Genomic DNA, 23740 nt, shown 5'->3' with positions numbered 1-23740 from the left:
AAAAGGGAGAATGCCAAGTAGATAAAACTCTGATTAGTACTAGTCAAAATCATTGACAAAATTCAGAAGTGGGGCCGGCCCGGTGGCGCACTGCTACAGTGCACTGCTTGGGAGTGCGGCGGCGCTCCTGCCGAGGGTTCGGATCCCACATACAGACCGGTTCCCACTCACTGGCTGAGCGAGGTGCGGGCACAACACCGAGGGTTGCGATCCCGTTGCCGGTCCGGTCCGGTACGGGCGCGACACTGAGGGTTGCGATCCGTTGCCGGACATGAAAAAAGACAAAAAGGAAAAAAAAAAAATTCAGAAGTGATTTTGAAGTTGAATATTTTAGGTTATTTGTTATATAAATATTTAATTCATTTAAAAATTATTTTATTAAAAGTTATATTGTAAAAGTAATATATGCTTGTTGTAAAATAAAAAATAGCACTGATCCCAAACCCCAGCAACCATGAACCCAATAGAAAATTATAAAAAATTTAAACTCCCCAAACTTTCCTTGCATTTATTCTGTAGAGGAATAAATAGTTGAACACTTTAACAGTTATGCTGTGAGTTATTTTATCATTTAATACATTTTTATACCAGACACCATACTGACTATTGCACTAGTAATGACTGCATTAAAGCAAAGGATGAATATCATCGTCTTAGTCTCTTCCAGCTGCTATAACAAAATACCATAAACTGTTCTGGGTGGCTTATAAACAACAGTTTATTTTTCTCAGTTTTGGATGCTGGCAAGTCTGAGATCAAGGCACTACAGATTCAGTGTCTGGTAAGGGCCCATTTCCTGGTGTTTAGGTGGTGCCCCCTCACTGTGTCCTCACATGGTGGAAGAAACAGATAAGTTCTTTCACACCGCTTTTATAAGTGCACTAATCCCATTTGTGTGGGCTCTGCCCTCATGACCTAATCAACTCCCAAAGTCTTCACTTAATAGTACCATCACACTGGGGATTAGATTTTAACTTATAAATTTTGGAGACACAAATGTTCAGACCATAACAATCATATTGTATTTTGATAAATTCTTTGACTTGGAAGAACATTGTGTCAGGAATGGACATTCATTTTTTTTTTTTAAACCCAAGCTGGGACCATATATAGATACAGAACAAAGAAATATGTACTTGATATGTATTACTTGATTAGAGTGGATATTAAATTATTTGAACACATTTATTAGTATAATTATTAGTATAATTGACACAGAAGAAGAATATTAAGATAATCACTTTCCATGCAAAGAATGCTTTTTTTTTTTTTTTTTTTGGTAACTTAATATAGAAATAATTCCTTAGATTCAACTGAATTGGGAAATATTTAAGGTCCTGCAGATGTCTTAATAAAACACATCTGACTTATGAGATATATATATAACTCCTTACACTGAACTATTTTCTTTCCCTTAAGGCTTCCAGACAAGCTGCAGGAATTCCAGGGATTACTCCAACTGAAGAAAAGTAAGTATTTATTTTTTTGAAATCAGGGAGAGTCAACTCTTCGTTTTTGGTATCAAAACTAAACCATATTTTTAGATTATTCATCTTTTTTAATTCCTTTGTTTACTCTAAATTTTCCTCTGGGTATACAACCTAAACTTTGTTAAGCACAAAAATGAGGGCTCTGTAAATCAAAACCTTTAATTGCTTTCACTTCCCCATTGCCAGAGAAAGCTGAAAATAGAAAAATAGGATTAAGAGAGAAGAAAAGAAAAAAATTGCTGTAGCTGACCTGATGATTTTCATCAGCCCGTGATGATGTCCATTGCTGTCTCAAAATGAGGTCTGGCAAATGTTGGATAGTTTCCCAGTATTTAAGTCGGACATTCCTTGTGTAGTTTTCTTATTTGGTTTGAAGTGTTATGAATTCTCAAAATATCAGACAAATCCATATCTAAATATAACTATAGAAACATAGCAAGAAGGCAAATATAATTGAGTTTTGGATTTCACAGTAATTTGAATTTCATGAACCTTGCTCTCATCTGTTGACACAGTTAATTTAGAGTAAGCTCTTGTTTTTCTGATTTTTCCAAGTTAAATTGCTTATTTTGTCAAATGTTGCTCTTTTATCAGAGATGGTAATCTTCCAGATATTGTGAATAGTGGAAGTTTGCATGAGTTCCTGGTTAATTTGCATGAGAGATACGGGCCTGTGGTCTCTTTCTGGTTTGGCAGGCGCCTTGTGGTTAGTTTGGGCACTGTTGATGTACTGAAGCAGCATATCAACCCCAATAAAACATGTAAGTTTAATTTTCTTTCTAATTATCTGATTCTTATCTTTTAAGAACAAATGTTTATGAATAAAGAATTATAATTATATGTTGTTCTTGAATAGGAATAGCCAACATTTATTGAATGTTTTATACTAAATGCTAGGCATTGTGCTGAAATCTTTATATTTATTATGTCATTTAATACATAGTATTGTAAAATAACATATGATAAAATCCCAATGTAAATTCCAACAGGATTTTTTTTGGAACCTGAAAAAACAGTTCCAGGGTATATCTGAAAGAATAAATATACATGAGCAGCCAGGAAAAATCTAAAAAAGAATATTAATGAGAGAAATACTTCTACTGTTAGATAACAGTATATTATAAAGCTAGGTTGATTTTTGTTTCTTTGTTTGTTTTGGTGGCTGTCTGGTACAAGGATCAAACCTAACCAACTGAGATAACTGCCAGCCCTATAAAGCTAAATTAACTTAAAGAATTTTGTGTTGTGATGGTACTAGACAAATTGATGGAATAGAGTAGGTAGTTCCAAACACAAACCAAGTGTATATGATAAAGACTGTACATAACAAAGGAGAAAGGTAATAAATGGTTTTGGGAAAACTGGTTAGCTATTTGGGAAAAAGAAATCTCAATTTCTGTTTTATTCTTTATATCAAAATAAATTTTAAATGATTAAAATATGAAATCATATAAAAAACAGAAAACATTGTACTATATTTCTGTTAAATAAAAAGTTGCTATGAAAAAGTTTAAAAGAGAAATAGGAAAAATATTTACCTGCCATATCAAATATATCCATATATATAGTATAAATAGAAACTAATAAGAAAACAAAAATAAAATGCCCTCATAGAAAAATGGGTAAAGACAAGGTAATTAAGAAAGAAGAAAATATGAATGGCCAATAAACAAATTAAAAGATTTCAACCTCACTAATATTTAGTTGGATAAAAATAAAAATGAGATTTTTACTTCTCTGATTAGAAGAGATGAAGAATAGTGGCAAAACTCATTGTTGATGAGTGAATAGGGAAACATGGAGTGTAAATGTACAAACTTTCTGGAGAGGAGGTTGGCAATGACCTTCAACTTAATATCTTAAGGAATTTATTCATGAATTGATAATCACGTGAATGAAAAAGATTCTTATTAGCATTATTTATAATAAAAAATTTGAAGCAACTTAAATATTTATTAGTGGCTGAGTAAAATACTTGCAAGACTTAAGATGATGATTTAGATTTATTTTGTTTATCAAATACTTGTATAGCAATTATTATACAAATATTAACTCATTTAATTCTCAGAACAACTTAATGAAGAAGATATTATTGTTATCCCTATTTTGCAGAAGAGAAAACTGAAGTACAGAGAGGTTAAGCCATTTGCCCAACATCACACGGTTAATTACTGATGGAGTTGGGACTTGAAGCCAGGCAGTCTGCCTCAAGATTGTGGTTTTAATCATTAAGTTTTCCACAACATGGAAAGATGGCTCTGTCAGGGAATGTAGTGATGAGTAAAACCAGACATGGTCTCTGCTCCTACGGAGTTTCTAGTCTACTGTTGGGGAGTGAGAGAAGCATGTAAACATTATTCAAATTATCACACTAATGAACTGAGAGAAGTGCTCTGAAAGGATGGCATGTAGACCTTTGCAAAATTTGGAAGATTTTTCTGTCTGTCTGTTGAGAATTGATAATAGCCGTAAAAAATGTCTAAAATGTTTGAACAGTGAGTATCTATCTGTCTGGTGAGATTTAGGATGAATTTTGCTTCTTTTTATTTTCTTATATTGTTTAAATTGTTTACAGTGACAATGTATCTTTTGTGTGTGTGTGAAAGCAATATAGACATTAAAGAAACAATAAAAGAATGAAGGAGAAAAGACATTTTTGAACTCAGCTAATTAATTTTAACTGTATTAGTAGACAATCACACACAAGCATCCATTTTGCTTTAAAATCCGTGAAGATGGGGGGTGGAGGAGGGAGGTTAAGGAGAGGTTGGGTGGGGGACATGGGGAATAATTATAATCTGTGGTAACAGGCATAGTATTGATCTGATCATCACATCTTGGGCACAGGTAGTGATGGTCAGCTTTGTGCCCCATGAATATACACAATCAATAAAAAAAATAAAATCAGTAGAATGGGCTTTTTTTAATTCAAAGATATTATAGTGATATAGGTAGAAAATTTACACAAATATTAATGACAGACTGGAATTCTCAGTTAGGATATTGTATTCTTGCCGATTTTTGTTGACTCTTGAACTGTTCATATTTAGAAAAGACAATTAAGGGAGTCGTGCAAAAGAATTGCCATGCTCTCAGCTATAATCCTTTACCTACCTGATCTCTTTGTCCTCTTGCTGGAGATTTTTGGGGGTGATTATTTTGATACAGAAATATTTAATTTGTCTGTTTCAGTGGACCCTTTTGAAACCATGCTAAAGTCATTATTAAGGTATCAATCTGGTGATGGGAGTGTGAGTGAAAACCACATGAGGAAAAAATTGTATGAAAATGGTGTGACTAATTCTCTGCAGAGTAATTTTGCCCTCCTGCTAAAGGTAGGTGATAAATAGTTCGGACTGGTGTTCTACAATATAGATACTAGTATATTTTTTAACTATTGGTTTATCCTGTCTTTGCTGTTCTTTTCTTTTCTTGTTTACTTTCCTGTAGATCAGCCAGAAAGGATTTGCTGTTCTTTTCTTACCTATCTCTGTAAGATGATTTTTATTCTCCTGAAATTTTAAAACAAAACAAAAACAAAACACACACACCCGAGAAAGAACAGAAAACAAAAATCTTACCATCTAAACTCACTGTATAAGTTAAAATGATGGGAGTGTAGAGAATCTGAAGAAGTTTTCTTTATCAGTTGATTTCTCCTCTGTTTTCAGGCCAGACTCTTAAGCCAACATTTCCTAAAACATGGTCTGAGTCCACCTGAAACACTCCCACTTGTTAAAAATGCAGATTACTGGGCTTTCCTTGAACATTCTGAATCACTGGAAGGGGGACCTGACATTTCTAAGAAGTTTCACAAGTGATTTACAAATTTGAGAACAATGATATTATCCATGCTATTTCCTTTTGTCCCTAAAGACCGTTGGCTGAGTCTTGTGTGCTACCTCACAGTTCTCTGTGTCCCCCCAGGACTATTAGAAACCTTCACCCTTATCTGGTATTGCCAGTCATACCCAGTCCTTGCCTCTTGCTTTGCTGAGGTTAGAGTCCCTTACTTGTGAACTCCCTCAGCTTCCTATTCTCCAACCAACAAACTCTGTCCATCTCAGTCCATTGTTCTTTCTCCTGATTTTAAATCTTAAAGAATTCTTCCTTCTATTTAAAGCTAATACATCTACCTGTACCCTTTAAACATAATGTAATTTATAAAAGTAATATGTGGTTGCTGTAGAAAACATGGAAAATATAAGTTCAAGTAAATCACCTGTAATTTCACTATAGGTATATATATTTTTGAGATACTATATACACAATTTTATGTACTTTTTCACTTTAAAACATATCATAAACATTTTCTCATTTTATTAAAATTTTTCCAAAAATAACTTTAAAATTTAACTTTTTTCTGGCAGTCATTTTACAAAATATGTAAAAATTTAGAAAAGTCTATAAAGAAATAAACATTTTAATACTGTTAATTACCCACTGATAACCATGTTTAACATTTTATTTTTTTATTTTTTTATTTATTTTTTTTTTTTTTGTCTTTTTTCCGTGTCCGGCAACGGATCGCAACCCTCAGTGTTGCCCCCGTACCGGACCGGGGACCGGCAACGGGATCGCAAGCCTCGGTGTTGCTCCCGTGCCTCGCTCAGCCAGTGAGCGGGAGCCGGTCTGTATGTGGGATCCGAACCCTCGGACGGGAGCGCCGCCGCGCTTCCCAAGCGGCGCACTATCCAGTGCGCCACCGGGCCGGCCCATGTTTAACATTTTATTTTTTTATTTTTTTATTTATTTTTTTTTTTTTTTGTCTTTTTTCCGTGTCCGGCAACGGATCGCAACCCTCAGTGTTGCCCCCGTACCGGACCGGGGACCGGCAACGGGATCGCAAGCCTCGGTGTTGCTCCCGTGCCTCGCTCAGCCAGTGAGCGGGAGCCGGTCTGTATGTGGGATCCGAACCCTCGGACGGGAGCGCCGCCGCGCTTCCCAAGCGGCGCACTATCCAGTGCGCCACCGGGCCGGCCCATGTTTAACATTTTAGAATACATTCTTTTTTTTTTTTCTTCGTGACCAGTAAGGGGTTCGCAACCCTTGGTGTGGTGTCGTCCGCACCGTGCTCAGCCAGTGAGCGCACTGGCCATCCCTACATAGGATCCAAACCCGCGGCCTTGGCGCTCCCAACACCGCTGCGCTCCCAGCGCCGCACTCTCCCAAGTGAGCCACAGGGTCGGCCCACATTTTAGAATACATTCTATCATTCCAGTGTCTTCTGTGCACAATAGAATTTTAGTGTAATCGACATCATTATTGTATGGATAGACTCTGCTTTTTTTATTTGTCATTGTATTGTAACCATTTTTAGGACAGTATTCCTTGAAAATCATATTTGAAGAGCATCTCTAAAGTCAATTTTACCTCCTAAATATCTTTCAAATTGATCTACTTCTCTCCACCAGCACTGTTACCGCTCTGGTTCAAGTTTCCATAATCTTATCTGAATTGCTTGATCCTCTACTGTCTCTCTGTCCTCCTCTCTCCATCTGTTTTCCACCCTCTTCAGGAGTCTGATAGAGTTTGGATGTGTGGTCCCTGAAAACTCATGTGGAAATCTGATCCCCAACGTGGCAGTGTTGGAAGCTGTTTGAGTCATGAGGTGGATCCCTCATGAATGGACTAATGCTCTCCCTGGGGGAGGGGGGATTAATGAGTGAGTTCTCACTCTATCAGTTCCTGTGAGAGCTCATTGCTTAAAAAGACCCTGGCACCTCCTCTCTCTCTCTTGCTTCCTCTCGCCATGTGATCTGCTTGTACCTGCCGGCTGTCTGCTGCTTTCTGCCATGAGCAGAAGCAGACCCTGAGGCCTGTGCCAGATGCAGCTGTCCCAGCCAAATAAACCTCTGTTCTTTATAAATTACCCAGTCTCAGCTATTTCTGTTATAGCAACACAAAACGGACTAATACAGAGTTCTTAAACCTTTTTTTTTTTTTTTTTTTTTTTTTTATGACATGTACCCCGTGGCAGTTTAATTAATCCTTTAGACTCCTTCTGAGAACAGCATATTTTTTTTTTCTGTCTTTTTCGTGACCGGTAAGAGGAACACAACCCCTTGGTGTGGTGTCGCCCACACCGCGCTCAACCAGCGAGCACGCTCAACCAGCGAGCGCGCTCACCGGCCAGTCCTATACAGGATCTGAACCCGCAGCGGGAGCGTCGCTACGCTCCCAGCGCTGCACTCTCCCGAGTGCGCCACGGGCTCGGCCAGAGAACAGCATTTTTAAATGCACATCTTCAAAGGACACTAATATAGTTATCAAAATATTTTTTTAAAAAACTTGTGATATTGGGCTGGCCCGGTGGCCCACTCGGTAGAGTGCGGCGCTTGGGAGTGCGGCGGCACTCCTGCCGAGGGTTCGGATCCCATATAGAGATGGTCCGCTCACTGGTTGAGCGCGGTGCCAGCGCGACACCGAGGGTTGCAATCCCGTTGCCGGTCATGAAAAAAGACAAAAAGGAAAAAAAAAAAAAAAAAAAAACTTGTGATATTATATGTGCTTTTTATTTTTGATTGTTATTTTTTAAATTTATTTTAACATTTACTTGTACATATCTGTGGGTTACAGTGTGTTATATATACTGCACCATGATTCACTTAGGACAGGTAGTGTAGTTTTGTACCTGTTAGTTCATCACTTCTCCCTCCATGCTTCTTTTTGATGCATTAAATAGCAATATCTAGCAATGTATCCCCAAATGGCCATGATTTTAAAATAGTCATGTTGTGAGGGACAAAATCATTATTTTGAGATTGTTGCAATAACTGTAATATTAAGTGAACATATTTTGAGATTTATATTAGTAACAAAGTCAAAGGGCCTAAATTCATAATTGAAGGAAATGCTAAATTTTTTTCAGAACAGACACATGAAAAAATGCTCAACATCACTCAGCATCAGGGAAATGCAAATCAAAACCACATTGAGATATTATTAGACTGACTATTATCAAAAAGACAAAGAATAACAAGTGCTGGAGAGGATACAGAGAAAGGGGAACCCTCCTACAGTGTTCGTGAGACTGTAAATTGGTGCAGCCATTATGGAAAATGGTATGGAGGTTCCTCAAAAAACTACAGATAGAACTGCCACATGATCCAGCAGTCCCACTGCTGGGTATTTCCAAAGGAATGAAAATCATTATGTTGAAGGGATACCTACACTCCCATGTTTATCGCAGCTCTATTTACAATAGCCAAGAGTTAGAACCAATAAATGTCAATTGTTGGATGACTGAGTAAGGAAAATGTAGTATATTTACAGGATGGAATATTACTCTGCCATAAAAAATAATGAAATCCTGCCATTCACAGTAACATGGATGAACTTACAGAAAAGCATGTTAAGTGAAATAAGCAAGGCACAGAAAGAGAAATACCGCATGTTCTCATGTTCTCACTCATAAATGGGAGCTAAAAAATAAACAAATTAGGGCCGGCCCGGTGGCGCACTGGATAGTGCGCTGCTTGGGAAGCGCGGCTGGCGCTCCCGTCCGAGGGTTCGGATCCCACATACAGACCGGCTCCCGCTCACTGGCTGAGCGAGGCGCGGGAGCAACACCGAGGCTTGCAATCCCGTTGCCGGTCCCCGGTCCGGTACGGGGCAACACTGAGGGGTGCGATCCGTTGCCGGACACGGAAAAAAGACCAAAGACAAAAAAAAAATAAAAAAAAAAAAAAAGGGAGGGGGGGCGGGGGGGGGGGCGCGCGGGGTGGCGCGCCGCTTGGGAAGCGCGGCTGGCGCTCCCGTCCGAGGGTTCGGATCCCACATACAGACCGGCTCCCGCTCACTGGCTGAGCGAGGCGCGGGAGCAACACCGAGGCTTGCAATCCCGTTGCCGGTCCCCGGTCCGGTACGGGGGCAACACTGAGGGTTGCGATCCGTTGCCGGACACGGAAAAAAGACCAAAGACAAAAAAAAAAAAAAAAAATTAAAAAAAAAGATATAACAATCACAGTAATTTGTTGAACTTTCAAAAGGATAGAACAGAATTGAGGTTACCCAAGGTGGGAAATGGGGGAGGTAAGGGCAGAATTGGTAAAGGGCCATAAAAAATGATTACATTGTATATTGTTGAATACACTAATATCCTGATTTCAGCATCACATATTACTCACAGGTATCGATGTTCAACTCTGTACCCCACAGAGATGTACAATCAAGTATGTTACAATAAAAAAGTTTAAAAAAAATTTGAATAGACATTGACAAATGGAAAGACTGATCCATTGTACACCCCTATCAGTGATTTATCAGTCTACTCATCAATTTCAATGAGCTCACCCACACTTTGTATGATCAGTATTTTTAATCACAGTCCATATGACAAGTAAAAATGATTTCTGGTTTTAGTTTTGAAAAAAATAAATAAGTTTTATTCAGAGGTTAGTGAAAAAGAAAGATTTTTTCCCCCTGCTCCAAGTTCATGAACTGCTGGATTCTCTGGACAGACCCTTTGGTGTCTGTGGACTCTAGGTTCAGAACCCCTAAGAATATTTTTTAAATGCAAATCTTATTTTATCTCTCCCTTGGTAAAAAACTTGATTGCCTTTGTCCTTGGGAGAACCTCCAAAATGTTTAATGTAGTCTTCACGACTGTGTGTGATGTAGCCTGCTTATTACTTTTCTAGCCTCACTTCCCACACTCTCATCTGAGCGTATAGTACTCTAGCCGCACTTGTTTTCTTTTAGTTCTTCAGGTGTCCCTTGTTCCTTCCTATCTTAGAGCCTCTGTATAGGCTAGTCCCATTGCCTGGAATATACCCCCGGCCTCTGTACACCTAGTTAATGCATGTTCATTCTTCAGCTCCTAGTTTACATGTCAGTTTCCAGGTAAGCTATCTCTGATCATCCCACCGTTCCTAGATAGATTATGCACAGCAAAGGCTGCTAAGCTTGGGCATCAGGTAGAGAGGCTCTGAATTTTGGTTTCATTTAGTATCTGCATGATTGTTTTTGTTGTCACTTGACCTTTCTGAGCTTTTTACGTCCTCTTCTGTAAATTGAGGATAATAACCTCCACATTACAAATTTGTTGTGAGGATTATATGAGATAATGATGTCAAATATCTAAGAATAGGTCTTAGAACACAGTAACTACTCAAGAAATACCTTTACTTACCATTTGTTTAAGTAGTTTTTCTTGCTGTTTATTTGCTGCTGCTTCTGTTCTGTTAAGATTTCTCCTTGTATTTTTCCTGTTCCTCTGAAACTTGGCTAATGCATTCCCTCTTTCATGCAGGGTTTTTATAGTTGATGGGCTTATATCTATCTCGTTTGGAAGGTGACACTGAAGTCCTTTCTATTCTAAAAAGATTAAACTCACATCTACTTACAAATGCACAAACACATCCTACTTACTCTCACATTATAGAGATTAAGGAATTTTTTTAAATAATGGAAGATTTTAAGGAAACAAAAACAGAGCAGATAGTATAAATGACCATTTGTGTCCTCATCACCAAGCTTTAATAGTTATTAACTTAGACTCAATCTTGTTTTATCTATACCCCTTCTCACTTCCCCTATCCTCTTTCTGGATTATTTTAAAGCAAAGCCCAGACATTATGCCAACAAGGACATGATTTTTAAAGGGCCTAACAGTGTTTAGCATATAATAGCCACTTGGTCAGTTTTAGTTTCTTTTCCATCCCCTCTTCTATAACTTTGTTCATCCTTCCTGAAAATGTCCTTACTGTACATAAGAAGTTTTGTAACTTTTTTGAGTTATAAAAATACCTGGTAGTGGGCCGGCCGGTGGCGCACTGGATAAGCGTGCCGCTTGGGAAGTGCGGCGGCGCTCCCGCCCGAGGGTTCGGATCCCACATACAGACCGGTTCAGTGAGCGAGGCGCGGGGGCAACGCCGAGGGTTGCAATCCCGTTGCCGGTCCCCGGTCCAGTACGGGGGCAACACTGAGGGTTGCGATCCGTTGCCGGACACGGAAAAAGACAAAAGACAAAAAAAAAAAAAAATACCTGGTAGCTATTAAGAAGGTACCTTATTGACTTTTTACAATGTCCACTTTTAAAAATTACATTTGGTAAATATTTAATGCCATTTTTTCCTTATTCTATTTGAAACTCATACTTTCCAGTCAAGGCTTGAGTCTGGCTTGCTGAGTTCACTGTAAGCATTAATTAATATGTTGGTTCCTCGAAGAACAGTTTTGCTTGTAAAAACAAACTGAACATGACCTTTAACTATCGTTGGCTACTGGTTAGTCTCTATCCTTTCCAGCTTCCATTTGTAACTGATAGCCAGAATTTATAGAGCTGTCAAGATACTTGTATACCCAAATTCCCACACTCTCTTTGTTTCCATTCCTGTTTTCTATCTCAGGATTTTATGTTGGCCATGCTCACATCATGTTCTCCGAACCTCTCAGGCTGCCTGCTTTGATTGTCATAGCTATTCCTGTCACCCTTCATTGTCCTCCCTGGAAGCAGTTATGTTGCCTCTTTCTGAGCATTCACCAGTTAGAATCTTCCTTTGTATTCTGTTTAAACACCTAACATTTGTCAGTAAGAAATAATTTTGTATTTAATTGTACATCTCCAGGGAATTTTGCTCATTTCTCTTTGCTTTGCTTTCAGTTATGATAGAAGCACATTTTTCTTTTCAGTAATACCATTGTTAAAAGCTTTATTTATTCTGTCTCCCCTGCTTCAAACTAAATAATTCTAACTTCCTTAATCTTTTATCACAGGCTCTATTTTCCAAATTTTTAATCTTTTTTTTTGTTGTTGTTGTTCTGTATTCCATTCTTTTCTCCTCCTACCCAGTCAAAGACAAATCAAGGTGGAAAATTATTTCCCAGTTTTCACATGTTTCTTGCCATCATGTTTTTAAGCTTTGGTTCATAGACTGGGTCATATGTGAGAAATTTGCTTCAGGTCAACCCCATAGTACAAGCCAGGTACTTAACTTAAGCATTAGTCAGAAATAGCAATTAAATGATTAATCAGCAAGAACAGTATCAAAAAACGCTACTGTCAGAGCATCCTCTTTCTCCCTTCCAGTGATTTCTTTAAGACCGGATAGAACTGTGCCATTTATCAGAGTAATCATCTTAAGATAAGTTGTATGCTTCATAATGCCACAATAAACCTTTTGACTTTTTTTTTCTTCTTTTTGATTCAGATGTGAGTTCTGTGTTCTGACTGAATCCTCTACTGACTAATCCTCTCAACCTCATCCTGTGAGTTCTGACTCCTTCCTACTCTGACCATTTTTGCTTCAAGGCTGTGTGTAAACCTCTGCTTCAGTTTTGTCAGTGTAACTTTTCACTTCTGTCTGCTTCACCCTCATATTTTCGTGTGACTTTTGGGCTAAATTCTGATTAAACAAGTATTTCTGGATTTTAAAATTTATGGCTGTTGTCCGGAATCTGCTAATTGACAGCTTACTAATAGTATTAATAGTCCATTATTGAGTTAATTAGCTTAATTGTTTATATTAGCTTATTTAATCTTTACAATAATTTTATAGTTAAGTATTGTTATTTTCCCATTTTTACAGGGGAAGAAGTGGTTACATAACTTGTCGAAGGTCATACAACTAGTAAATTAGTACTAGGATTAGGATTTGATACCAATCTGTCAAGCTGCAGTGCTCATACACCTAACCACAAGGCTGTATTCCCTTTCACTAGCTTCGTTCTGCTCCCTTAGGATGTAGTCTTGCTTGGCTAGTTTCTTTCTTTTATTTTTTTTTTTAATTTATTTTCTTTAGTATTGCAGTTAATGATATCCTAATGCAAGTTGGAATTAAAAATCACTTGTTTCTCTGAAATTCTAATAATTTCACAATAATTATTGGATAATTACCTAAAGACTTTTTTCAAAAGGAAAGTTTATATTTTTTCAGAACTGACATTATATGCCAAAATCTTAAGTGTTGAATTGTAAACCTGCCTCCAGTTAGAATTTTAGCTTAAGCTTTATTTTTCTGTGATACAATTTTATGTTAGTTGAAATTAGCATGGTATTTTAATGTGAACATTCTGAAGACATTTGTTAAGTCATATTTAGGATGCATAAGATCAATAGCATACATTTGTTGGGTCTTTATATATCATGTGCATGTGATTTATATATCATCTAAATGTAGCTGGTAATAGAATATTCCAGCATAGACACATTCCAGTTATTTATCCACTAAATAGTTCCATCTTTCATTGTGTATCTATCACACAGGACAAAATTTGAAGAGATATTCTTAAAGTAAATCTATTAGGAAAGGAAAACATTTATCATATATTTGAACATTTCTAACAATGATTAAGATTATGTGTAATACTGAACTATCAAATGAAACTCATTAGAATTTCCCACCCAATGTGGTCAGTATTCACAAACTAAAGATGATGATTTGCATCATCTTCTAGAAAATGTAGTAGATATGTGTGCCTAGAGTACAGAAAAATACTGGATGAATCATTTATAACACCTGTATTTGCATTGTTTTGTAGAGTACTGCAAAACAAATGGATTAAGCCATGAGCAAATCACAACTTAGTTATGTGATACAAGTGACAATATTGGTAGTAAAATTTCTGTGGTCATGGATCAAAAAAAAAAAGCCTTTACCAATATAGGCTGAAAGCATTTTGCCTGTTAGTTGTATAATCACCAGTGATCTGGTGCTGTGGGAAGATAGTCACAATTAAAATCTCTGCTAGGTAACGTATTGTCCCAAGAGTAATCTTTTATATTTAGGAAGTGTTTAACTTACGCTTTTTCTTTTTTTTCGTTCATGTGCATAGTCTCACAGAGGTCACCAGAGAAATGTTTGAGTACCTATTACCCATTTTAGAACTGGGGAAAGATATATCCTGGACTGTATATAAAAACTAGCTATGTAAAAAAGCTCTTATGCATTGTTAAGGAAAAGATATAAAACACAATAGAAAAATAGCTAAAGAAGTGAACATACGGTACACTGAGAAGGACATCTAAATTGTCATTAAATATGTCAAAAATGTCTAAATCCTACCAATAACTAACAACAAAATAAGCCAATTAAAACAATGTTGAGATTTTTTTACCTGGTAGATCAACAGAAGTGTTTTAAAATGACAACACCTAGAGCTATCAAAAGTGTGAGAAATGGGCATTTTGATACTGCCGATAAGACTGTAAATTGATGCATGCTTTCGTGAGGCTGAATGGCAATATATATCAAAAACTTAAAAAACGACTACTTTTTATCCCAGTAATTTTACATCTAAGGAAGCCAAATGCAAATAGATGTATGTATAAAGATTACTGTTTGGGCTGGCCAGTTAGCTCCATTGGTTAGACTGTGGTTTTTAACACCAAGGTCAATTAGTGTGTATCCCTGCATCGGCCATTCTCAAAAAAAAAAAAAATAAAGATTACTATTAAAGCACGTTTATTGTAGCAGAAATTGGAAAATACTCAAATAGAGGGTTAGCTAAATAAATGATAGTAAATACAGACAGTGGAGTGGAATGAAAACATTAAGAGAGATGGCAGTGATGTTTGTTTATTGACACAAGGATACGATTTTAAGGTGGTGTATTAGTTTACTAGGGCTGGTGTAACAATACCACAAACTTGGTGGTTTGCACAACAGAAATTTGTTGTCTTGCAGTTCTGGAGGCTAGATGTCCGAGATCAAGGTGTGAGTAAGATTAGCTTCTTCTGAGGGCTGTGTGGTGGTTAATTTTATGTGTCAACTTCACTGGGCTAAGGGATGCCCAGATAGCTGGTAAAACATTATTTCTGGGTATGTCCGAGGTGTTTCTGGAAGAGATTAGCATTTGAATTGGTAGACTGAGTAGAGAAGATCCACTCTTATCTAATGAGAGTGCCCACTATGCAATCTGTTCAGGACCTGAATAAAAACAAAAAGGTGAAAAAACGGAAAATTTGCTCTCTCTGCTTGAGCTGGGAATTCCATCTTCTCCTGCCCTCAGACATCAGTGCCTTTGGACTTGGACTAGGACCTAAACCATCAGCTCCCCTGGTTCTCAGGTCTTCAGATTCAAACTGAATTATACCACTAACTTTCCTGGTTCTCCAGCTTGCAGGTAGCAGATTGTGGGACATTTTGGCCTTCATGATCATGTGAGCTAATTCCTATAATAAATCTTTTCTTATATATCTCTATATATTTACAATATATGTATCTATATATGGTATGTGTGAGTATATGTGTGTGTGTGTATATGTGTGTGTGTGTGTATGTGTGTGTGTGTGTACATATATGTATATACACCAATCTCCTATTGGTTCTGTTTCTCTGGAGAACCGTGACACTGAGGGATAATCTGTCCCAGGCCTCCTTCCCAGCAACTGATAGTTAGCTGACAACCTTTGGTGTTCCTTGGCTTGTAGATGCATCACCCAGATCCCTGTCTTCATATGTACAAGGCAGTCCCTCTATGTACATGTCTGTTTTGGTGTTCACATTTTCCCTTTTCAATCCAGTTATATTGGATTAAGGCCCACCCAATAACTTCCTCTTAACTTGATAATCTGCAAAGACTCTACTTCCAAATAAGGTCACATTCACATGTACTGGGGGTTAAGTCTTCAACATCTTTTTGGGGAACACAGTTTAACCCATAACAGGTATGAGTGAAAACCTCAGCATATAAAACAGTTTGTATAGTATTATTATGTTTTCCAAAATATATCTATATACACATACATGCACACATATAAATGGATACATGTATGTTAGAAAAACATGAAAAGCTACATAGAATCATGTTATCAGTAGTTATCTCTATCTGGATTAAGATGATTTAAATTAATTTCTATATTTTCATTTACCTGTAGTGCTTAACTTTCTTTTATATTACCTGTATTACTGTATAATTTTTTAAAATGAACTATTCAGGGCTGGCCCGGTGGCACACTCGGTAGAGTACAGCGCTTGGGAGCGCAGTAGCGCTCCCGCCAAGGGTTCAGATCCCATATAGAGACCGGTCCGCTCACTGGTTGAGCACAGTGCGGGTGTGACACTGAGGGTTGCGATCCCGTTACCGGTCACGAAAAAAGACAAAAAGGAAAAAAAAAATGAACTATTCAACTATCACTGATAGTCTGAATATTCAATTAATTATGATTAGGAACAAAGCGTTATAATTCACTTAATTATTAAAATCAAAACTTAATAATTCATTAAATATTCTCTTAAAACAAAGGCTTTTATTCATTAACTTTTTAGGAGTATGTATTTGGTTTCCTTTATTCTTCTGGATGTCATTAATATGGAGCAGTTGATTTGGGAGGAATTATATTCCTTGCTGTTGTTACTTCATTTTTCATTATTTATCATCAGATTAAAAAAATTTTTGTTTTATATAAAACCAAATTTTATAAAGTGAAAGATCTAATGTTCAATGTCTGTCTTTGTCAGGCTGCTGTAAGATATTACCATAGACTAGGTAGCTGAAAAAACAAACATTTGTTCCTCACAGTTCTGGAGGTTAGGAAGTCCAAAGTCAGGGTGCCAGCAAGGTTGGGTTCTGGTATGGGCCTTCTCTTGCTGCTGTGTCCTCACATGGTGGAGAACAGAGGGAGAGAAAGCAAGCTTTCTCTTGTCTTTTTATAAGGGCACTAAACTAACACATGAGAGCTCTACTACCCTTATGACCTAATTACCTCTTAATACAGTCACAATGGGGGTTAGGACTTCAACATGTGAATTTGAGGAGGACTTATACATATGCAATGACTACCTATATTGTTATAAAACATGTTACTACTAAGACAAAATTGAATATTTAAAGAGGTATCTAGTGATAACTTTTGAGAGAGTTCTTAGTTGCTGTCAGAAACATACCTTATTGTTTGAAGTAAAGGAAGAACAGTCATTTTGAAAAAGGGGAGTGATTAATTCACTTAATATTTATTGAGCACATAAGATTTGCCAGGTGCCGTGCTAGGTACTAGGACTACCAGTTTAAAAAGTTACTCTCAAAAGGTTTATGTGTAATGGTTATCAAGTACTGGATCTTAAACCAAATATAGTAATGCTTATGAAAGACGTTCCTTTTGTTAAATGTTAAAACCAGTCTCAAACTTTGAGTTCCTGACAGCAAACTTTTTGCTACTTTGTATTTTTCCCACTCCTTGATCTGTTCTTGGCCCACATCCTGACCTTTGTCTCAGAAGGCCTTCTATTTTTAAAGTTCATCAGTCTTCAGGTTTTAGTTTATTTCTTAGTGAGCATGAACATAGTTGGTTACTCTAAGGATATATTTTCTTACTTTCCTTATTTACATGGAGGTGGAAGCTATCAGCCTTTTCCCTCCCAATCCATGAATTTAAGGCTATAAAATTTTCCTCTATGCTTCTATCTTGCACAAGATTTGATGTGTAATATTTCCATTATCATTCCATTCAAAATAATTCTTAATTTCCATTGTGATTTTTTTCTTTGGCTCTCAAGGGTTATATACAAGTATATTGCTTAATTTCCAGGCAGTTAGAATTTTCCTAAATATATTTTTGTTATTGATTTCTAGCTTAATTGCACTAATGTCCTTGAAAAGAATGTGTGCTCTGCTGTTATTGTTGATCTTTTTTGTATGCTTTTTTTTTTAGCCGCTGAGAGAAGTTTGTCTCCCACTCTAATTGTGGATTTGTGGATTTCTTCATTTAGATCTATCTGGTCTTGGTTTATGTATTTGGAAGTTATGAAATTGAGTGTATGCCAATTTAGAATTATTACATATTCCTGGTAGTGACTCCTATATCATTATGAAATATCCCTCTTTATCTCTAGTAGTGCTTTGCCTTTTTTCTGATATTAGCTTCACTAGCTTTCCTTCAGTTAGGGTTTGATGTATCCTTTTCCTTTCTTTTACTTTCAACCTCTATGTCTTCATAATTGGAGCATGTTTCTTGGAAGTAGTATATAGCGTTTTTTTTTAATACAGACTATTTTAGTCTTTCAATTGAAACATTCACTTCATTTATAGCAGAAAATTTTCTGATACATATGGGTTTAAATTTGCCATTCTACTATTAGTTTTCTATTTGAACCACCTATTTTATGTTTTCCTTTTTGCTTTCTTACCTTTGGAATTAATCAATTTTTTTTTTTTTTAATCTTTTTCGTGACCGGTAAGGAGATCGCAACCCTTGGTGTGGTGTCACCCGCACCGCGCTCAGCCAGTGAGCACACCAGCCATTCCTATATAGGATCCGAACCTGCAGCAGGAGCGTCACTGTGCTCCCAGCACCGCACTTTCCCAAGTGCGCCATGGGGCCGGCCCTAATCAAATATTTTTGAATACTCAATTTTCTCTCTGTAAGCTTGTTAGTTATGTATTCATTTAGTATATGTTAGTATCAGTTTAGAGCAGTATTTTTCAGTGTTGGCACTATTCAAACTTGGGGTGGATGATTCTTTGTCATGGGTGTCTGTCCTTGGCATTGTAGGGTATTTAGTAGCAGCTGTGGCTTTCAATCACTAGATGTCAGTAGCAACCCCACCCCAGTTGTGACAACCAAAAATGTCTCCAGACATTTCTGAATGTCCCTTGGAGGCAAAATCACCTTGGTTGAGAACCACTGCCCTAGAGATTACAACAGGCTTTCTTGGACATGTTATAACCTAATGTTAATGATAACTTTTTCCAATTACTCAGCAATGCTAAGGCCTTACTTTAACTCCATTTTCTCCCTCCCACCTTTGTAGTTTGGTTTTGTAGAGTCAGTATTTGTTCAATTTTTATCCACATTCCATTGCTCTTTACTTTGTAGCATTTTTCATGCTTTTGTCTGTAATCATTTGTTTTCTAACTTATATTAGTTTCCTAAGGCTGCCTCCACATATTATTACAAATTGGGAGGCTTAAAACAGCACAAATTTATTCTCTTAAAATTTTGGAGATCTGAAGTCTATAATCAGGGTGTCAGCAGGGGCAAGCTCCCTCTGAAGCTCCAGGGGAAAATCCTTCCTTGCCTCTCCCAGCTTCTGGTGGCTCCAAGTGTACCTTGGCTTGGGGCTGCATAACTCTAGTCTTACCTCCATCTTTACAGGCCTTCTCCCCTGTGTGTATCTGGGTCTCAAATTTCCCTCTGCCTCTATCTTATATAAAGATAAAGGATTTAGAGCCTACCCTAAATCTAGGATGATCTCATTTTGAGATCCTTAATGTAATTGCATCTACAAAAACATTTTTTCCAATTATGGTCACATTCACAAGTTCCATGGGTTAGGATATAGATATCTTTTGGGGGCCACCACTGCGTACCTGAAGAACATTATTACTTTCAGTTTAATTCTGCTGGTGATGAATTTTCTCTGTTGTGGGACGTAGTATGTAGATGTTTTATAAATGCCTCTTATATTGAGGTTTCTTTCTATTCCTAGTTTGCTGTGAATTTTTATCATGAGTAGATATTTTGCCAGATGCTTTTCTTGTGTCTATTGAGATAATCATATAATTTTAATATGATTAATATGGTGACCCACTTTTTAAAATTGAGGTGAAATTCACATAAATTAGCCATTTAAAAGTGGACAACTCAGTTGCATTTAGTATATTCACAATCTTATCCAACCACCACCTCTATCTTGTTCCAAAATATTTTCATCACCCCAAATGGAGCTCTATACCCATGTTGCTCTCTTCTCCCCTTCCCCCAGGCCCTGGTGTTAACAAAAGACCATGAGTAAAGAAAAGGAGAAACTTTATTTTTAGAGAAAAAGGCAACCTGCAGATTGGGGAAGACAGCCTCTAGGTAAATCCAAAGTCCACGCTCCGACAGAGTGAGGGAGAAAATGGTATTTATGTCTCACTGGGTTAGCTTTACATACATAGCAGGTTTGGGGGGAATTCTATGAGTAGTTATGAGGGAAGTCATATGCATTTGTAGTGGGTAAACACACGTAACATACATCCCATGTTCACTTTGGGGAGGAGATTTAGTATTAAAATGAGGTGAAATTTGGCCCCTGACATCAAAAGTTAACCATAGGGCACAAAAGACAGTTTATGCCCAGTCTCTACAAACCAGCCAAAGATGATTTGAAGGTTGCTGTCACTTATCAGCAAGGAATGTTTGTGAAGCTGATTCTCTGTCCAATCGAAGCTGTAGCAGGGCCCCCAAATCAGGGAGGGTCAGTTGGCTGGTGCCAGGTGGCCTGTTGAAGGTCAGTTGGGAAATTTCCAGCTGTAGCTGTTTCAACATTTTTTTCAAGAAACTGGTTTATGCTTAATTACAGTAAGAAAAGCTTCATGGCTATAACATATATACATATAGTAATTGTGAAAATACATATTTAACCCTTCATTCTGCTATGGCCATTTGGTTCTGGTTGGTAGTTTTAGAGTGTCTCTTTTGCCACAAGGGGAGTCCATTTGGTACATCCCTTAGGTTAGATTTTAACACTGGCAACCAATAATTTGCATTCTGTGTCTATAGATTTACCTATTCTGAATATTTCAAATAAATAGAATTACACAGTATGTGGCCGTTTGTGTCTGGCTTCTTGCATTCACTATAAAGTTTTTGAGGTTCAGGCATGTTGTAGCATGTATCAGTACTTTATTACTTTAATAAAATATTTTATTTTTTAAATTTTAAAGTTTTTATTATGGTAAAATATACATAACTTAAAATTTACCATTGTAACCATTTGTAAGTGTATAGTTCAGTGGCATTAAGTACATTGACGTTGTACAGCAGTCACCGCTGTCTGTCTTCAAAACATTTTCATCATCCCAAACTAAAACTCTATGTTTATTAAACAGTAACTCCCCTCAACCCCCAGCCACTGGTAACCACTATTCTACTTTCTGTCTATGAATTTGACTATTCTAGGTACCTCATATAAGTAGACATATGAGAGTACTTGAAAAAGTTCATGGAAAAATGGAATTAAAAGATAATACTAATATTTCCATGAACTTTTTGAAGACCCCTCTTACAATATTTGTCCTTTTGTGTCTGGCTTATTTCACTTAGCATAATGTCCTCAAGTTTTGTCTGTCTTAACATGTATTAGAACTTCATTATTTTCTGTTGTATGGATATACCACATTTTGTTTATCCATTTATCCATCAATGGATATTTGAGTTGTTTTCACCTTTTCTTATTATGAATGGTGCTGTTATGAACATGCATGTACATGTATTTCTTTGAGTGTCAGTTGTCAATTCTTTCGGGTATATATCAGGAGTGGAATTGCTGATAATTCTATATTTAACTTTTTTTTTTTTTTTCCCCCTTTTTGTCTTTTTTTCGTGACCGGTAATGGGATCGCAACCCTCAGTGTCACGCCCGTGTCGCGCCCGTACTGCGACCGGCAACGGGATCGCAACCCTCGGTGTCGCGCCCGCACTGCGCTCAACCAGTGAGCGGACCGATCTCTATATGGGATCCAAACCCTCGGCGGGAGCGCTGCCGCACTCCCAAGCGCCACACTCTACCGAGTGCGCCACCAGGCCGGCCCTATATTTAACTTTTGGAAGTTATAATATACCATACTGCTTTCCACTGTGGCTACACCATTTCACAATCCCACCAGCAGTGTAGGAGGGTTCTAATATCTCCACATCCTGACCAACAGCACTGACTGACTTTTGATTGTTGAATCATCCTTGCACTTCTAAGATAAGCTTCATTTGGTAATAATGTACTGTCATTTTTATATATTGCCAGATTTGATTTGCTTATATTTTGTTGAAGATTTTGGCATCTGTGTTTATGAGGGAAATTCGTCTATAATTTTCTTTCCCTGTAATACCTCTGTCAGGTTTTGGTATTAGGTTTATGCTAGCCTCATGAAATGAGGAGGAAAGCATTCTGTCCTTCTTTGTGTAAGATTGAAAGAGTTTGTGGGAGATAAGCATTATTTTTCACCCTCACTCTTTTTTTTGACAGTTTGATTTGGGGCATAATTGACATACAATAAACTGTATATTTTTTTATTGAAACATAATCAATTGCACATATCTGTGGGGTACAGTGTTGAATATCAATACATGTACTGCACATTTTTAAAGTGTGTGATTTAAGTTTTGACCACCACAGTTAAGATAGTGAACACATCTATCACCCCCAAAAGCCTCCTCTTGCCCCTTTACATTCCAACCCTCTGCCCCTTGACAAAACCTGTAGGTCCCCAGTGACCTAATTTCTGTCACAAGAGATTAGTTTGTACTTTGTAGAATTTTATGTCAATAGAATCATAAAGTATGTATTCTTTTTTGTTTGGTTACTTTTACTAAGCATAATCATTTTGAGATTCTTCCATATTGTTGCATGTATCAATAACTAACTCCCTTTATTTCTAAGTAGTATTCTCTTGCATGGATATACCACAATTAATCCATTTACCTGTTGATATGAACTTGGACTGTTTGTAGTTGGTCATTAAAATTAAGCTGTTATGAACATTCATGTACAAATCTTTATGTCTATATCTTCTTTCATTTTTCTTGGTTAAATACCTAGGAATAGAATGGTTGGGTCATATAGTAGGTGCATATTTAACTTTTTCAGAAATTGCCAAATGGTTTTTTAAAGTGATTTCATTTTACATTCCCACCAGCATTTGTGAGAATTCTCATTGCCTCACATCCTTACTGACACTTGGTATGGTCAGTCTTTTTAATTTTAGCCATTTTAATAAGTTGGTGGTATGTCTCATTGTGATTTTAATTTGCTTTTCTCAAATAACTTATGAGGCTAAACAGCTTTTTATGTGCTTATTTGCCATTCACATGTCTTTGGTGAAGTGTCAAATCTTTTGTCCATATTTTATTGGATTGTTTATTATTACTGAGTTGTAAGAGCTGTTAAAATATTGTAGATGTCATTCCTTTGTCAGATATATATTTTGCAGATATTTTCTCCAAGTCTGCACTTGCCTTTTCATTTCCAAATGATGTCCTTTGAAGAGCACATTTTAAATTTTATGAAATATCATTTATTGGGTTTTTTTTCTTTAGCAGTTTGTGCTCTTTGTGTCAGAGTCTCCAGGATTTTCTCTTACAATTTTTTGCTCATGCTTTCAGGTCTGTGATCCTTTCCCAGTTAATTTTTTTGTCTGATATGCAGTAGAGTTAATGTCCAATTTTTTAATATGGTTATTCATTTGTTGAAAAGATGATCCTTTCCCCGTTGAATTTCCTTGGAACTTTGTCTAAAATCTATTGGCCATACTTGTTTAAGTCTGTTTTTAGATCTTGTTCTTTTATGGTTGATCTGCTTGTCTATTCTAATGTCAGTTCCACACTGTCT

At 37.0% G+C, this 23740-nt stretch overlaps 1 protein-coding gene across 2 annotated transcripts in view; it reads left to right on the top strand.

The window, feature by feature from the left end:
- Positions 1–23740, top strand: part of LOC103591547 (cytochrome P450 20A1) — a 65489-nt gene that overhangs the window by 4876 nt on the left and 36873 nt on the right. For both annotated transcript variants that reach the window (XM_008574030.1, XM_008574029.1), the window contains exons 2-4: positions 1420–1469; positions 2085–2251; positions 4683–4825. In XM_008574030.1, the coding sequence (XP_008572252.1) occupies positions 1420–1469; positions 2085–2251; positions 4683–4825 (360 nt within the window). The remainder of the gene's footprint in view (positions 1–1419; positions 1470–2084; positions 2252–4682; positions 4826–23740) is intronic.

This window comes from Galeopterus variegatus, unplaced genomic scaffold, assembly GCF_000696425.1.
Source record: "Galeopterus variegatus unplaced genomic scaffold, G_variegatus-3.0.2 Scaffold985, whole genome shotgun sequence".
Lineage (NCBI taxonomy): Eukaryota > Metazoa > Chordata > Mammalia > Dermoptera > Cynocephalidae > Galeopterus > Galeopterus variegatus.
This window is presented reverse-complemented; position numbering and strand designations above follow the sequence as displayed.